Consider the following 17,885-nt stretch of genomic DNA (forward strand, 5'->3'; position numbering starts at 1 on the left):
CCAGCCTGGGTGCCATCCCAGCCTGCCCAGGCCCCCTCCAGGTATATCACCCACTCCCAGGATGCAGCCTGTGGTAAGGACGGAGCTTGTCATCCCGAGGCGGGATGGTGGGTGGGACACTTACATGCAGACAGCCCCTTTGGCGCCGGTCCCACAGCCGTACTACGCCATAGTAGGAGGAGCCTGTGGCCAGCAGGTGGTTCCCATCTGTCTGTAAGCAGTACAGGGTGCTGTCGTGGGGCTCCTCCCACTCCATGACACATTTCCTGTCCAGGAGAAGATGGGAGTGTTTAGAGGTACCCAACACTTCCACTCAGTATCCCCAGGGGACTGAGGGCAGATGAGGCGTCATCCTGGGCTGGGTGAGCAGCCCAGTGGGGAAAGCTCCTATGCCCACCTCCAGGCAGGAGTCGGAGCCCCACTGGTAGCCAGCCCCCCTGCTCGGGGCCCTCAACATACTACAAGTCAGGAGGGGCCAGCAAGGTGGGCTTGGATGCAGGGTGCCTCAGGAAGGCTAAGCCCCTGATGTGGAGTCTGTGTCCTCGCCCTAGGATGCTGACGCGGGCAAGGAGACCCACCCCAGGGACCATTGCCCTTTTCCATCTGGCCAGCACTCACCGGACACTGGAACGGAGGTCCCAGTAGCGAACATAGGTGTCATAGCCACATGACAGGAGGGTAGAAGGAGTCTCATACATGACGTCCAGCACCCCAGCCCCTGGGGGAAAGTCACTGCCCAGGTGTGTCATCAGCTGCCCACTGGGGAGAGAGGTGGAGCAGAGGCTATGTCACCTTGGCCCTTCAGAGTATAGAACAGCCTTCTTTCCTGAGCTAGAATTCCAATCCCTTCAGAAGGGAGCTGAGGGACAGGCCCCTGACTCTGGCTCCCATACTGCCACAGGCCTCGCCTCTCCCCAGTTGAAGGCCACAGTTGGGCAGCGCAGCCCCTCTGTCACACCTGCAATGCTGCCTGCCCGCCGCCACCACTCCTTCCCAGAGCAATGATTGGGCCTGAAGGGCGCGCGCACACACACACACACACACACACACACACACACACACACACACACACACACACAGTGTTACTTTAGACTCCTTGATCCTGCAGGTCATGCCGTTCTGAGCTGCCCAAGTCCAATGCCTTAATTCCTGCCTGTAATCTGGGGCTCAAACCTCACTGGGGATAAAGACCACACAAAGGGAGCAGGGGAGTCCCAGGCGATGTTAAAACAAGTCAACACCTTTGTGTCCGGAGAGCGAAGTTGCTGAGAAAGCAGCTTAGCAGGCTGGTCCCTGGTGTTCCCGGCCTCTGGCCCCCAGCCCGGGGCTCGCACGCTCTGTGATCACAGCCCCCAGCCTGCGGGGCTCCGGCCTGCTCCCGGTGGCCGAGAGCAGATTACTGAGAACAATCTCTTTGTGACTAGGTGATTCCCTCCGTGACTGCAGCAGTGGGCATACCCTCGTCCCAATGCCAGGCCCCTAGCAACCATGAAGGGGGGCCTCTTGGCCCTAGCAACTACCCCTCAACATCAAGTGCACCCGCTAATCCCTGCCACTGGGACAGGCAGGAGTGGTGAATTTCTGTAGAAAGATTGGGAGAATGAAGAAGAAGGTGACCACCCCACCCCCTGAGCTTCATCTAAGAAATTCTGGGCTACCAGGCCATAGACATGTCACAGGGAGGCCCAGGTAAGAGGCCTGGGTGGGACTGGGTCTCAGGGTCCCACCTTCCCAGCTATGACTGAAGCAGCATTTCAGCAAAGGCAGCCAGCACCTGTCTGAGGGCAGTCTAGTCTGGCTCCTTCCGTTCCCCAGAGGTGGCCCTTGGCTACTCCTCCTGGGGGGCCACCGGCTGCCCTGAAGGCTGAAGGAGTCTAAAGAAGAGGCTTTGTGGCTTCCTTTTGCCCGTTCAGCCTGCCCCTTTGGGTGATCCCCTCAAAGTTCTGCTGGTGTTCGACTAGGGGTAGATGACTAGCCTCTGTCTGCTGGAGGATCCAAGAGGGACCAACCACCCCTTGGCAGCACTAAGGGCCATGGCTCAGTGCTGGGCGGCTGGAGCCTGTCCTCCGCCCTCCCCTGGCCTGGCTCTCAGGAGCATGTGCATATTCAGGCGTGCCCAGGAAAGAACTGTTTTGGTCCATACTTCTCCTCCCTCTCCTTCCAGATTTGGGGGGCCTGCCACTGCCCCTTCCATTAGTGAGGCCTTCAGAAACGATTGGCGCTCTCCCCTTTAATCTACAGAAGTAATTTCATGTTTGTCTGTTTGAAATAGAAGATGAAAGGCATTGGGGGCTGGGAGACAGAATCCCAGCGTGGCTCTACCTGCCCAGCCCTGGTCCCAGGGTTCAGTGGGAAGGAAGGCTGGGCACCACGGGGTTGCAAAGGGATCCACCCAGCCTGAGCTGCTCAAACCAGGCCACTGCCCCCATGTCTGAACAGTAGCCACAAGCATGTGCAAAAGATATTCAGGAAAGCTCAAGGACCCTATCCACTGGGTGAGGCCAAGGGCTCAAGAGTATACCCAGCTTCAGAGGGCCAGACAAGTGCCCATAGCCCCTGGTGTATCAGCTGAGACATTGCTTTCTCTGGTTCTCTGGAAAGGCCACACACACTTCAAATGGGCCAATAAAAAGATACAATTTCTTTTGCCTCTGGGCCCAGGACCCTCGAGGCTCTGTTGTGCAGTGCCCGTGAGGTTAAGTTCAGAGCATAAACTGACACACCAGGCTCTGGGAAATGGCCCATCTCTTCAAACAGCCGCCCAGCGGTGCCACCGGGGCCCTGCTGGGGTTTTGATTTGAGAAAACAAACAGAAATGGCACCGCAGGGCCAGTCGAGGCCCCCACCCCGGGGCCAATTTAACTGGAAATCTCAGGCCCTGCTGCTGTGGTGGAGGGAGAGGTCGGCCAACAATAGCCCCAAACTTTGGGGGGGAAGGGACCCAAACCAGCTGTCTGTCTCCTCTTCCCCTCCTCCTGAGCGCCTTTTCTTACCGCAAGTGTGTTCTTGTAAAAAACGATTAGATTGCAATTTGTAGGACGCAGTGACCCCCAAATTCAGACATTTCACCCCTTTTCTCTGGAAAGAATGTTAAGAATGCTCCTTAGCCTTGCACTGTGGGGGGTTGGAGGGGGGTGCCAAGCAAACCTCTGCTGTCCTACAACTTGTGTGGGAATAGGGCTGCCGCATAGAGCCTCAGAGCAGGGCCAGGGCGCGTGTGTGTGTGTGTGTGTGTGTGTGTCTGTCTGTCTGTCTGTCTCTCCCCCCAGGGAAAGATAAAGACAGATGCAGGCCTGATGGATAGGAAGCATCTGGGGAAGGTTGGCTGGAGGAGACCTGTCTGTCGCCTTGGCTCTAGCACTGTGGCCTCCTCCTCTTCCAGTACCTGGGCGGGGGGGGGGGGGGGGGCGGGGGGGGGCAGACCTGAGGAGTGGAGGAGCTGGAGCTATCCAGAAGCTGGAGCAGTGAGGCGCTGCCTGACCGCCAGGGAGAAGTTGAAAGCCATCACATTACGGGGCAGTTGACTGGAGATCCACTGAACCTAGAGTTGGCCAGCACGGAAGAACTGTCTCTGCCAGGCCCACCTCCTGCCTTCTGGTCTTAGCCTGAGAAGTAGGGCTTTGTTTCCAGTCGGCTCCTTCCTCTCCTCCAATACCCCCCCCCCACTGGTCTGACCTGCCTGAATGCCCCCTAGCTATGTCCCTAGAAGACCTGTAAGTGCTCCCCTCCGATACATGGGCTCACATCTAAGAGTGCCCTGGCTCCCATGCCGTTTTACAGCTATTTTTAACACACTGGCTTCCTGATGGCACTCTGTAGAGATCCTATTGGGGCTTCTTCCTAGATCTCGGTACGAGGCCATCCTCCTATATGGTGGTACCACCCTGAAATGTAATAATGGCTTCTAAAGGAGGAAAGCGACATCTCTGGTCTCAGGGGACCGATAGCCACAAGCAAATGGGAGGGTCTGCGTTGTTTTTTTTAACATGTTCTGTGGACGCTTGTCCACACTGCTCAGCAGACACTGCAGGGAGATGTGACTTCGAAGACCAGTTCCTGGTGCAGGAGTGAAGTCTACCTCATGCACATATAGCTGCATGAATACAAAGTGTGGCTGGAAGTCCGGCAAGAGATTACTTCTGGCTGGGAGAACTGGGCTGACTCTCAGGTTAGTGAGTGATAGGAGCGGGCAGTGCAGGGGGACAGAGCAGAGCCATGGGTGCAGAGGGCAGGCAGCTGGGCTGTCTGGGCAGTGGTTAGGTTAGCTAGGTGACTCGGCTGGAGGCCTGGGTAAGTGAGTGGACTACAAAGGCTGATGGGATCTGGCTTCCAGACCACCGTGGGCCTTCAGGTTCACATTCCCTACCTGTAACCCTTGAGCCGCCAGCTTTCAGATCAGGAACCCAGCACCCAGAGAGGGAAACCAGGCAGGTGATGCTGCAGCCTGTGTGCTTGTAGTCAGCAGACCTCTGAGGTAAGTTTTCTTGACCTCATTTTACAGGTGAGAAGACTAAGACTCAGTTGTGGCACATCTGGTGAGTATTAAAGTCTGATTCATATGTTCCAGAGTACATGGTTTTATAGGACACTCCTTACCATCAAGGACATGACAGCCACTGTCACTGTCCCTCAACATTATCAGTTGCCCAAGCCGACTCTCCCCAGGACACCCAGGGCCACTTTCACGTCCTTATCTAGTCTTTGTTGGATCCCACCCCCACCCCCACCGTCCAGGCCTGCAGCTGAACCTGTGGTTTGAGAGCCAGGCCGGTCGCAGCTGTAAGCTAAGTGGTGGAGCCCAGCAGGAGAAGCCGGTGGAGGCCTTTGCCCTGGCTGCATCAGGGGAGAAGAAGGGCCCTTACCAGGCACCAGGTCTTCACATGCGTGCGCAGCCCCCACCCCCGCCCATGCACACGTGTTCAGACACAATGGCTCAAAGGCCAGGCAGCCCACTTTGTACTGCTAACAAGGGGACCGTAATTACAGGAAGGGGCAGCCGGGCAGATAAAAGGATACAAAATTTCAACATCTGTTGCCATAAAGGGATAAGGAGAAGTGAAACGCAAAGTATCAGTTTGGTGTCAGTAGGCAGAGAGCCAATTTCAAAGAGTTCAGGGGACAGGGGACAAAAACAGAAAGGAAGGGGGAGAAAGAAAGAAAGAAATTACAGGGTTCCTTAAAGAGGGAAAGAAAATCAAAAAAGCTGCCAGTAAGACTTTCAAAGGCAGAGGCAGGTACTTTAAAGAGGGGCAATTCCCATAATCACCCGGACTGAGGGCCAGGCCCCTGCATGGGGTGGGGGCAGGGGCAGAGGCAGAGCAAAGACAAAGCCACACCTGGGGTGTATGGGCACCAAGAATGCCTGGCCGTCCACCAGGGCGCAGGACATGTTTCTCTGTGCCTCTCACCATTCCCCACACCATACATGTTCTAATTGTTATTGACCACACAGGCCAGCTCAGCCAGGGGGAGACACCAGGCCACACTGGGCTGACCTGGGGGCCTCAGGTGTGCCCTCACACCAGGAAGGTCCAACGCAAGCAGCCCTGGAACAGAGCTATGTTCCGGAGAGACGGAGGGTCCCCGACACTGGGCTCAGCCTGGGCAAAGGCACAGAGGGACAAAGCCCAGGGCACAGGGCAGAACGGGCAGGTCGATGGAGTCCTTCCTTTTGATGAGCAGTGGAAGTTAAGGGGCTTTGGGAGGCAATGGAGCTGTGTCGACCTGATGCGCCTAGACTTCAGGGGAAGAGTGGGTGCAGGGCAAGCATGCAATTACACCTACAGGAGATGCAGTGACCAGCCGAGGACGTGAACCCCCAATGTGCCCACCCAATCCCCTTCCACACTTCACAGTGCCCACACTGGCTTAGGACTGTGTCTGGTCTCACTGTCACACTTTTGGATCTGGGAGCACAAACCTCTTCATCCTGGTTGTGCCCACTTATCCATAGTTACAGGGGCAGCTATACCCTGCTCTCAAGCCACAAGTGCTAGATCCAGCTCAAATGCAAAATCCAAAGGAAAAGCAAGGCCAAGGGGGCGAGGGGTTGATGCCAGGCCAGTCAACACCCTGCCCCCCGGGCTTTCCAGCCACCAGCAAGTGTGCCACAGGAAAAGGCCCGAAGGCCCAGCCTGGGCCATGCTAAGGGGCAGGCAGCACAAGCTGGGCCTCCATTCCTGTGGCCCTCAGGGTCAGGGCCTGATGGCATGACAGGGCCTAGCCAGGGCACTTGACTAGCTGGTGGGGCCAGTGCAGGACATCCTGACACTCCTCCCATGGGGCAGGGGATGGGCCTGAAGACCAGCTATTCTAGGAAGCTCTGACACCTCCCAGGCTGCCGAAGGACCGCCATCTTCCTCTCCTCTGCCCTTAGTTCCAGGAGAGAAAGGAAGAGAAGGCCATCTGCCTCGGGCAGCACTGCCCCTCCCCCAGCTAGCCCAGCCCACAGAATAGAGAGGTCCAGGGGTCTGGCTGGAATGAGGTCCTGACGGTGGATACCTGAGAGACCCAGGGAAGACATGGAGGGGGTGAGCTCCTAGCCCCCTCCCGCACCGAGAGGTGATGTTCAGAGCCAAACCATCCCCCAGCACCACCCCCTGCCCCATAGCACACACATAAAAGAGAAAACCTGGGGGCTCCTCAGGTTTCAGCTGTGACAGGTTAAAAGCTGAGTCCGCCCAGTTCTGCACACCGCCCAGCCACTCTGTCCTGCCCGTGAGGTTGCTCCACCTGTCAGATTGGCCTGTCAGTCAGGCTTTGGAGTTATTGAAAGATCAAACTCTGTCCTGCCTGTTCATTACCGTAATCCTATTTTCTACATGGCTTTATTATCTGCCTGGGTTTCTCTGGAAAGACCGCGTCAGACACTTGTCCTGCCCATCCGCTTCCTCCCTCCAAAAGTGGATGTCTCCACCAGGGCATCTTTCCCTCACCCCCTGCTCTGTCCTGGGGGACAGGGCAGATGTGGAACGAGGCCCTGGCTCCTGAAAGGTGAGGTGGGGAGTCTGCAGAGAAGAGAGTGGACAGGGGTGCCAAGCCAGCAGATAGATCCCTTAGGTGGCCTTAGCCCACGCTCACATGAATGCTTTCTAGGCAAAGTGCACACCCAGTGTTTGGAGTAAGGTCTGGGGACTGCCGAAGGAAGTGTCATTCAAAGAGTAGGTGGCTGGGAATGCCATCTGTGCCCAGGCGTGTCCTCACTCCTGGAAGCCAGGGCCAGTCACTCCACCTTTGCACTGTACCTAGCTGGGCCATTGTGGGGCAGCCCTCACCTTTACCTGTCTTGAAAGCCTGGGCCGGTGCCAGGCCACAAGGGCCTCTCAGCAGCTGGGTCCATCTCTGATCTGCAGCCTTACTGTCAAGAGCCTTTTCAGTACCACGAGGTCAGCAGGTCCACCTTCTCAACCACTCTTTTTTTAGGATGGAAAAGGCTGAGCCTATACAAACTCCAGGGGACTTGTGTGGAAGAAGACAGTGGGTGTGGAGGAGGTGACCACGGTGCATCAGCCACATGCCCTGCTGTGATGGGAAAATGCAGGGCGCTTTCCCCAAACACCAGCGCTCATTGTCTTTCCTCATGCTCGTAGTGCTTACGTACCGGAATGTCAGCAGCGCAAAACCACCAGCCGCTCAGCAGGAGAAAGATGAGGCTTTCTCCTCCTATACAGAATGACAGCCTCGGACACTCATAGGGGCAGTTCTACCCTGTCCTGTAGGGGATTGCTATGAGTCAAACTCTACTCGATGGTAGTGAGTTTGGCTTCTTTCTCATGGTGGTGGGTGGTGGAGTGAGTCCCGCACTAGATGCCAGGAGGTGCAGTGGAAGAAAGAGGCAGCTTTCTGCTCCCGTTGAGACATACACCTTGGAGCTCCCTGGGGGCGGTTAATCAGCGGCAGAGCCCAGGTCTGTCTGGAGCCCAGGTCTGTGACTGCAGTCTGTGCTCCCCCACCGACTCTTCACAGGCCCTGAGTCTTACCCGCAGGAGGCTTCGCAGGGTGGGCTCATGGGAACACTTGTCCCATGGCAGGAACGCTAACAGTCACCCACAGCTCCAGAACAAAGGAACCCCACAGAGGTTCAGCTCTGTTTGCAGCACACGGACCGGCTACATTAACAAAAGTAGACTTATCTAGAACAGCAGTTCTCAACCTGTGGGTGGCGACCCCTTTGAGGGTCAAATGACCCTTTCACAGGGGTCACCTGATTCATCACAGTAGCAAAATGACAGTGATGAAATAGCAATGAAAATAATGTTATGGTTGGGGGGCTCACCACCACATGAGGAGCTGTAGGAAAGGGTCGCGGCCCGAGGAAAGCGGAGAAGCGCTGCTCTAGAATAAGATGGTAACACCTTTCACTCATCAGCTCACGCCTTAGCTGTTCAGTGCTCATTGAAGAATACCTCGTTTCCAAAGGGATTAAAACGAGATCCATTAAGAGACACTTTCAGGTGAGAAGAGTCCTGAGATCAAAACGGTGAGCACCAGTCAGCCATTTCTCACCTTCTTTCTCAAAGGACCACACAGTCTGCCCCCAGGTTCGCGGACAGTTCGGCTCTTCCCCAGGTGCAGCAAGTCGATATCGACTGGTCACCACACGCTCTTCGCAAGGTTTGGTTTAGAGTGAGCAAGGAAGGAATTTCATTTTAGCTCAGTGAAGGCGAGAAGGCTCCAGAGAAAGGCTTCCCATTTACAAAAGACCCAGGCGGGTTGCCTTGTAAGCTGGTGGAGCTGCTGTAAGCAAGCCTTCGTAGCACAGGGCTCCGGCTCCCTGAGGAGGACGTGGCACACCAGAAACCGAGGGGAAGATAGTGCCCATCAACCGTGGAGCCACCACCCCGACTTCTATACTCCTTGCCATTTTAGTAAGAATGTTGCTCCTTGAGCCACTTTGGAATTATGTCTTCATTACTGGCGCCCTAGCTCATCTACTATTGTCTGTGAGGAACAAAGGAAGGACCAACGTCTTTGGCTTGGAACTGAGAAAGGCCTGGAGGAGCAGGGCCGACATTCTCAGGAGGAGGTCTGTCCTTCAGAGCCTAGCTTCCCCTTGTCCAGGAACACAGCTTCAGGAGCCCTTCCCAAAGAGCCGGCACGCAAACGCTCAGCCCCGCCCCAACGTAAAGAGTTGTTTGTGGAAGCAGTAATTCCCTCTCCCTGTGGTTCTGACCACCAGAAGAAAATTTTGTAGAAAAACAAAAGCCCATGTTTAATTAAAACATCTCATGTGAGGGTGGGGTCAAAAAAACACCATCTTATGTGTTCTACATCTTTGGGAATTCTCTTAGAAAAAAGATATGGTTAACATTTTTTTCCTGGGGAGATAGCGAGCAAAGGAGAAGACCCTTGCAAACGCTATATTAATTGAAAACAGAGAACCAATAAACTTAAGTTTGAAGTTATCAGATGTGATGGGTAGATGATGTCAACTTCAAGATTCGTGAAAGTGTAGGGGTGGAATCAACCTGTCAGTCAGGCCACACACAGCCTAACGATGCCTCCGTGGGTGTATGGCCTTCTCATAAAGGCAGGGAAAGGGGTGTGTGTGCAGAGACAGGGACCGGCATGGACAGACAGGAGCCCCTCTCTGTGCCTCTTCGTCTTCCTCCTTGCTGGGATTCTGATGCCGATGACGCAGAGCCACCGGTGCCTACACTGCACATCGCCTTTGGTCACCCTGCAGCACCTTTCTCATCAAAACCTACGACAGGAGTTGAAGAGAGACTTGGGGACTAGCATCCAACTTACGGACTGCCTTCTTGTTATATAGTTACCTTTTGATATAAAACTCTTTCTTATACACACACAAAAAAAAAAAGAAGAAGAAAAAGAGAAGACAAAGCTAGGCAAGCGGAGTAAGCAGGAGGAAACAAGCATATCTCCCCCGCCACTGTGTGTCAAGGCATTTAGAAGACAAGGCTGAGCCTAGGCTGGGAGAAGAGTGTTGACTAGGTACCCAAAGCAGGGTCACAGGAGAAGAGGAAGGTGATCACGTGATTTCATCCAAAGCTTTTGCTTTGCAGAGGACTCTGGTAGGAAGGTAAAAAGACCAGCTACAGATGGAAAGAAAATAATTGCAAATCATGTATCTGACAAAAGACTCATCTAGAATGAATACAGAACTAACTTTCAGTTCAACAGTGGAAAAGCAAATCATCCGGTTAGATTATGGGTAAATGACATGAACAGATATAAGCACACAAAAAGATAACTCAACATTCTTAGCCACTAAGGAATGTGAATTAAAATCATTGCGATGTCACACACAGCTAAAAACTTAGCACACAGCACGAAATGCTGGTGAGGACGCGGAGAACCTGGTTCGCACACTGCTGATGGGGATGTGAAATGGTGAAGGTACTCGAAAATAGTTTGGCATTGTTTTTTATTATTATTAAACATTCATGTAGCAAGGACCCAGAAGTTGTACTCTTGGGTATGTATCTTAGAGTGATAAAAACATGTACAAAACTTGTACACAAGTGTTTTGTGTGGCTTTATTTGCAATAGGAAAGAAATTGAAAACACTCCAAATGCCCTCCAATGGGTAATCTAAACTGTGATCCATCCATTGACTTATTCAGCAATAAAAAAGTAAGAGCCACTCCTAGGTATTGAATCCAAAGACTTGAAAGCTGAGACTCAAAGGGAGACCTACAGGAGTGCTCACTGCAGCACGACTCAGTGGGCAAAAGGTGGAGTCAATCTCAATGCCCATTAAGAGAGGACGGGACCAACACCAGGTAGCGCAGGCTCACCATGGAGAAGTGAAGCTTGCTGCAGACTTTATGCTTAGTGAGATAAGCCAGCCACAAGAGGACAAATACTGTATCATCACCTCACATCAAAAGACAAGCAAAGGCAAACAGAGAACAGGGTTTCCTCATGGTCACCAGGAGTGGGGGAGGTAGGGGTCAAGAGGTTAGTGGTGGAACACTACTGGGTGGGTTGCACACCGGGTTATTATTGACATCAATTACAATTGCTGTCACCTGTAAAAAGTTGAACTGACAAAAACTGGGGAGGATATATTTATGATGACAAATAAAAAAGGGTAGCTGCTTATGTATCACCATCAGCCTGGAGTCTAGGGCCTTAATTTGGAGGCTTAAAGTCATGGCTTCTTGAACATCCCAGTTAACTGACCTAATAGCAAATTCAAGGTGCCTACTGTACCTCCAAATTCATTGGATCGTGCCTGAGGTCTTAAAAGCTGGCAAGTGGCTACCCAGGCACAAGTGGTCTCTTCCCCTGGAACAACTGAGGAAGGAGAATCGGACAGGAGGGAGGATATGGAGTGTGGTTAATTGCCTTCAGGAACGAAAACCTGTTTGTCAGGAGAACAGAAGAACTGGATGGTACCTGGCTACCTTTCCTGAATATTTTGATCAAAGATTCCACAGAAGAATCCTGATCAAAGGTGGGGTGGTGGTCGAATGTCGAACAGAAAGGCTGGCAGTTTGAACCTACACACTGGCTCTGAAGGAGAGAGATCTGGCAGTCCTTTCTGCAACCCAAAGACTACAGGCGAGAGACCCCAGAGGCAGTTCCACTCCATCACAGGAATTGTATGAACTGAAATTGACTCAAGGGCACCCGACAAAAAAAGCAGACGCATGTTTCTCCATCCTATTTTTACAACAGCCTGTGACGAAAAGTGGAAAAATACATGAATAAATATAACCAGGTGGAAATGTGTCGAGCCTGCCAAGAGAGAATTGAGACTAAAAGTTGGATGTATTTAAACCATTTTCTAAAATTCTTTTTTTACATCTTAAAAATTGATTTTTTTTAAAAGCCATCATCCATGAGATTCAGTGAGGATTTACATAACTATATAGTCAGGAGCTCCTCAGAGAAAGTATCATAAATCCAAATTGCTGCTATTATAATCAAATCTACATGCAACTAATTATCTAGTATCAGACTTCCTCAGGTTGCCTTGAATGCTGCCATGTGAGGTGGGTGCCACAGCTCAGGCTGCCTGAGGGCCTCAAGGCAGGTCCTTCTGCATTCTCCAGGACACTCAGCCAGCCAATGGGCTGCTCTGACCCCACCCCCACTGGAAACCATTGGGCTCAGGAATCTCTTACCTGTTGAGGTCCCAGATTCTGAGGGGTGAGAAGTGCCCACAACAAGCTGTCCCTGTCACAAAGGAGCTGCAAAACAAAAGGAGAGCAAGTCAGAGCAAACAGTTACACAACTGGAGGCGTCGTCCTCATTCCCCGGGGATTATGGGGTTAAACTAGATGAGAGAAGCAGCCCAGAGGGCCAGCAGAGGAGTTGTGGGACCACAGCTGGGAACATGGTGAGGGCTGGACCTCCCAGAGCTGCCTTGTTGGAGAACCAAGCCATCAGGTGCAGCTGCCCAGACTGACTGGTGTGGTCTCTACTCGCCATAATAGCCAAATCCATAGATGGGCAATTGTGAGCACCACCATTCTTACCTGCCCCAGTGAACAAGTCTGCCAGCTTGGTGGTATGAACCCTGAGACCACAATACCCAAGGCACAGAAGAGGTCTCCAGGGACAGGGAGTAGGGGCTGGAAGGAGATGTCCTGGTTGGAGGTGAGAGTGGTTGGGGATGTTACTGAAGGTTTAAGAGCTGAGAAGCTGGCAGTGGGGACAGTGGCAGGTGGAAAGGCTTCAAACTGGGAAAAGGAGAAATACGAGCAGTGAGGAGACCCCGTGGATGGGGGAGAGTGGGGGCATGAGGGCCAGGCAGGCCAGGTGTTGGGAGGAGGGTGAGAGGCAGGCAGCTTAGAAGGTAATGACAGGTGCCACCAGGAGGCGGTGGACCACAAGCACTCTGTCCATATTTTCTAGGGTGCCTCTTAAAGCCCCCAAGAGGTCACACATACAGTCTGCCCCATGTCATTTTCATGTGAGGCACAAGCCAGAGGGAAGGATCAGCACATGGAATCAAGTTGGCCATGGTGCTGGGACTTGGCACTTGAACCAGCGGGAACACTCCTTTGTGGAGGGAGAGGGAGGGGTAAGGAGAAGGCGACAAGAACCTTGGGCTTGAAAACCTAAACAACAGCAAGAGTTGAAAGCTGTGGTGTCGCTCGGGAGCCCTGCAGCAGGCATGGGCCATGTCCTTGCATGTTGGGATGGGGGTGGGGCAGGTAGGAGGAATAAGGGGCTGGACACACTAATGACATGTTAGCCATGTGGAGGCGGCAGCCCACCTGCCCTGGCCCAGCACCTGTGGCCCGCTGACCCCACTGGAGATTGGAGTGGGGGTGGGTTTCCGCTGAGAGGCCTGTGGGCTTGGGCTGTGCTGGGGGGGACACTAGTGCAGGCAGTGGCCAAGCCACTGGTTTACAATCAAACGTGCAGGGCAGGTGTCGGCTTCTTAGCCCCAGGCTAATAATAAGGTCATGCCAATGACCCTGGGCTTCCACGCCTCAAGCCAAAACTTGACCCATAAGACTGCCAGCTGCCACTAAACTGGTGTGGCAGTGTCAGCTGGGCCGTGCATGCAGGCCCTGGATGCCTCCCCACCTGGAAGCAGCCACTGGACACTGCAGCCCCAAACTACAAAGCCAAGAGGTGTTGCCCTCACCTCCCTCCCTCCAACATTTTTCCCCTTAGGGTAATCCATTAATAACTGGTAAAGCCAATTACCGTGGGTTGGAAACATAATAGCCACTTGGAAATCATTTGAGCAGGCAATTGGGCTCTCCAGACTTTTGAGGGGTGGGAGTGGGTGAGGGGCGCCAACACAGACACCCAGACATTTCTTGAGTAGGTCCCTGACTGGCCACAGGCCTAAATTAGCATCAAGGCAAGTCAATAGAGAAGGAATGGAAGAGACCTGAAACATTAATCCCTGCCATTCCCTACCCACCCCCTCTGAGTCCTGACCGCCCAGCAGGCTGGGCACATGCGGGGGAGAAGGGGACAGCTGCAAACATCTTCCCAGGACTTCTGTCCCATCTATTCCAGCCCCATCCACCTTTAAACCTGGCACATGGCATGAGACATTTCATTACAAAACAAAACAAAAACCCTTTCCTTGGCCTGGCGCTGGGACAGAAGAGAAAGCCAAGTGTGTCTGCCCCTTAGGAGGCTGTAAGGTCTTAATCAAATCGGTTGTAGTCATGTGCTGTCTAGTCAATTGTAACTCACAACAGCCTGTATGATAATGCAGAACTGCCCCAGGGCTGTAACAGTTATGGACCAGATCATCAGGTTCTCCCAGGAAGCTCTCAATGGATCTGACCTGCTAATCTTTTGGTAAGCAGCCAATGCTTAACCACTGAGCCACCAGGGGTTCCTTTAATCAAATTTAACACTCAAACCATCTGAGCACCAATGAGGCAGATTTTGAGCCTGGTCGAGCTGGAACTCAATCAGGATACATACACAGGCTACAGGGGTGGCCTAGGACTCTCAAGGGTCAGGTTGGCTGCAGACACAATCTGAGTGGCCATGCATGCCCCCACCACCACCAAAAAAAAAGGCCCCTCACGGCCTTTAGGAAGCAGAAGACAGCAGCTCGGACCCTTCGCATTCTAGTAAAGATTAAAAAGATTCATGCAGGTGCAGTCTTTCCAGAGACAAGGAGCAGAATAGAAGGAATTCACTCTTCTGAACACCCAAGAGATGCCTATCATCCAACAACGAGGCCCCTCAAGAGAGGTGAGCACCCCACTGCACAGAACACAAACACAAAGTGCAGCCAGGTTCCCACAGATTTACTCAAAATGCTGTAACTCCACTTAGGACAGTTGCCTATGGCCTTCAAGCCTCTCCAGATAAAGTCCTTTGAAAACTGGGCCTGCAGGGTGGGATTTCTGTCCCAAACGCTGTCTTGCCACCCTTCCTGCTGTAAGCTTCCCCAGGCAGTGGACCGTAGTCTGAACATAAACCTTCCTCCAGTCTTCTGCCTCATGCATATCAACCTGATAGCTTCAGCCAAATGCCCTCCACCTGCCTCACTGCTTTGGTCCCATGCTATGCATGCCAAAGGTTCTCTATAAACACCTGGAGATGAGCCGAATGGAATGAGCCAGCTCCTCTGCCAGCTCCTCCTAAGGACTGCTCAAAGATCTTCCTCATTGAGATCTTTGCTGTAACCACAATTTAGGGTTTAAAGTTACTGGGGGAAAAAAAAAGAAATCAACCCCAAACCCAGCTCCTCTCAGAAAAAAATGAACATTCAAATAGCTTTTGCCCTCAGCCCCATCTGTCCCTCAGGAGTATCTCAGGCACAGGGCCAACGAACACTGGACACGCAGCGAGGCACAAACTGGTGGCCTCCGAGGGGGTCTACCATACTCTGCTCTTTCCCTCGTAGGGCCAATGGTATTTGAAGTTTATCTTCCCATCTCCCCTGTGACATTGTGAAATGTCTGGTCCCTCTGTGAACCCTGGTACAGTGCCTGGCCCCGAAAAGACAGTCAATACAAATCCGTGACGCTGAGTTGAAAGGCCTGCCGAAGGGCAGAGAAGCATGGCAGCACAGTGGCCAGTGCTCCACTATGAACCAAGAGTCAGTGGTTTAAACCTACAAGAGAAAGACGTGGTAGTCTGCTTCTGTACGGTGAAGAGCCTGAGTGACACTAGAGGTAGATCTACTCTCCGACAGGGTCACCGTGAGTTCCCACGGACTCAAAAGGCAGGGCTCTAGGGCCAAAGCTCAAAGTCAGCAAGGCTTAGGAAAGTAGTCTTGTAGACTAAGAAGGCGGTCCCTCTGCTCCTCCTAAATCAACACAGATTCAGACCTGGATGACACCTGACATGGCCCAACATCATTAGGATGGTGACAAGTCCCTCATAAACTAAACACTACATCCAGATGAGAAGCACCACAGTATCTAAAACACAATGTCAAGCCCCACAGACTCCTTCCCAGACACATGCACACACGGGCACACATACACACACACTAACCCTTGCACGCAAGCTCACTCACTCAGCTTGAAGATCTCAAACTCATTCTGACTCCCTAAATTCCTTTCTTTATGGACTTAAAAACTCCTTACTGGAAGCCAGCCTGCTACAATATCTCATCCTGTCCCAAACCTTGCCCAGATCTCCAGCCCATTTTATGGGCCCCCTAGCCTTAGCTCAGCTACACCTGGCAGCACAGAGACCAGCATCAGGACCACGGAGTGGATTCCAGAGTCCTCGTGCGGGAGAAAGACTCCTGGAGAATAAGGAGTTTTACACTTGGGTGGAAGACTGGAAAATATGGAGACTTAGAAAAGACAAGAGGACGGTAAGGAGGAAAATGAGCAGGGCCTGGGAAGGGAAAAATGCCGCCCAAGCAAGCATTTCAAAACCTCGGTCCATCCCACTCTCACAGCCCGGAAGTAGGTTTCTCTCACTCTCCCCATTTTACAGATGAGGAAGCTGAGGCGCAGAGAAGTCAGGTGACTTGCTCTAGGTTACACAGGGAGCCGCTGGTGGGTCTGGAATTTGAACCTGTTCCAGCGGTCAAGCTATCACTACACCTCAACACTTCTCACCCAGGCTACATGCTAAGTCGTCTTCTCGTTCACCTGCCCCAGCTGGTCAATCAAATCACGCCTGGTGCATACTAAACACGCTCAGGCTTACTGAATGACGGACTGAGCAGTTCCTCCTGGAAGAAGAAGGGACTGCGACCTCTGAGGCGTGGCAGTAGCGGTGGCATGCTCGGCAGCTGCTGCCCCGTGGCTGGCCTATAGTCGCCCAGCTAGCCCAGACCCCAGTAGCCTCTGAGCCTGGGCTGACACACTTTGGCAAGGGAGGCCACCAAAGCTGTCACATCATTCACCAACATGCCCATCAAGTGTATTCAGTTCTCTTCAACCCACATTGGCATTTTAATTACTGTTGGGTAAACTAATTTGTACAAATGAAGGCCGGGCTGCCTAATAGAATATGCAAGCTCTCTGACCTCTGACAGGCACTGACAGGAGATACAAAGGCAGCCGAGGAAGGCTTTTTATCTGAGCCTTATTACTCTCTATTACTCCAATTAGTCAGGCTCCAGCGCTCCTAATTGGAGGAAAAATTGCAATTAAATCAATTTTTGATGGGCTGCAAGTGGGCTCCTGAACCCCCCTGCCTGTGAAACACTGATATTATAGCAGCAGAGGTCACAGTCCTCATCGGCACCTGGGGGACCCACTATTTCTCCTGGCCCCCTCCTTAAATACCTCCAGGAAACCCCTGCCCCTCCATCGGCTAGGCCAGCAAGGGTGGGAAGGAGGGAATCATTAGAACCTGTCAGGTCGCATTGCTGCTGCCGCCATCTGCTAACCTCCGCCACTGACACCATTACAGTGAACAAGTCTCAAAGCAGGAGGACAGTGCGAAGGTCACAGAAACCCACTCAGCGAGGGGAAGGAGGCAAGCCAGGCACAGTGGCTGCCACGGCAGCACTGAGAGGGAGGGGCCAGTGGAGTGAGAATGGAGGATCAACCTAAGTCAGGAAGGGGAGAGAGAGGGGCCTGGGCAGGTGAGCAGGAGGCAGCCAGTTGCTCTGATCCCGCCAACAGGGCTCCCCAGGACACAAAAGGGGAAGGACAACAAGAGACATAGAAATCTTGTTCGCATACCAACAGACATCCCTCTGGGCAGCTGGAGAAACATCCAGCTGCATGCTCTCCACAGAAGAGGAAGCTGAGGGTAATGTCAAGGATAGGCAATGACAGGAGCAGCCTGTGGGGACTTCCGTGACAGTGACAGTGTCAGTCTGCACACGTGGGGCCGTGGTACTGGAACCAGGGAGGGGACATGAATGAGAAGAATGAGAACCCCAAAGGGCCTATCTGAAGCTCAGGCAGTAAAGTTTAAGGCAAAAAGAAATCCCACTTGACGCTGCAACTAACACTCAGTGACCTCAAAAAGGCGGTATGGACTCAAACTAGAAACTCAGAGGACGT

At 52.8% G+C, this 17,885-nt stretch overlaps 1 protein-coding gene across 2 annotated transcripts in view; it reads right to left on the reverse strand.

Moving 5' to 3' along the window:
* FBXW4 (F-box and WD repeat domain containing 4) overlaps positions 1–17,885 on the reverse strand; it is a 90,010-nt gene that overhangs the window by 720 nt on the left and 71,405 nt on the right. For both annotated transcript variants that reach the window (XM_075534707.1, XM_075534708.1), the window contains exons 6-8: positions 12,096–12,161; positions 619–759; positions 125–266 (exon numbers count right to left, since the gene is read on the reverse strand). In XM_075534707.1, coding sequence (XP_075390822.1) covers positions 125–266; positions 619–759; positions 12,096–12,161 — 349 coding nt within the window. The remainder of the gene's footprint in view (positions 1–124; positions 267–618; positions 760–12,095; positions 12,162–17,885) is intronic.

This window comes from Tenrec ecaudatus, chromosome 16, assembly GCF_050624435.1.
Source record: "Tenrec ecaudatus isolate mTenEca1 chromosome 16, mTenEca1.hap1, whole genome shotgun sequence".
NCBI classification, from domain to species: domain Eukaryota; kingdom Metazoa; phylum Chordata; class Mammalia; order Afrosoricida; family Tenrecidae; genus Tenrec; species Tenrec ecaudatus.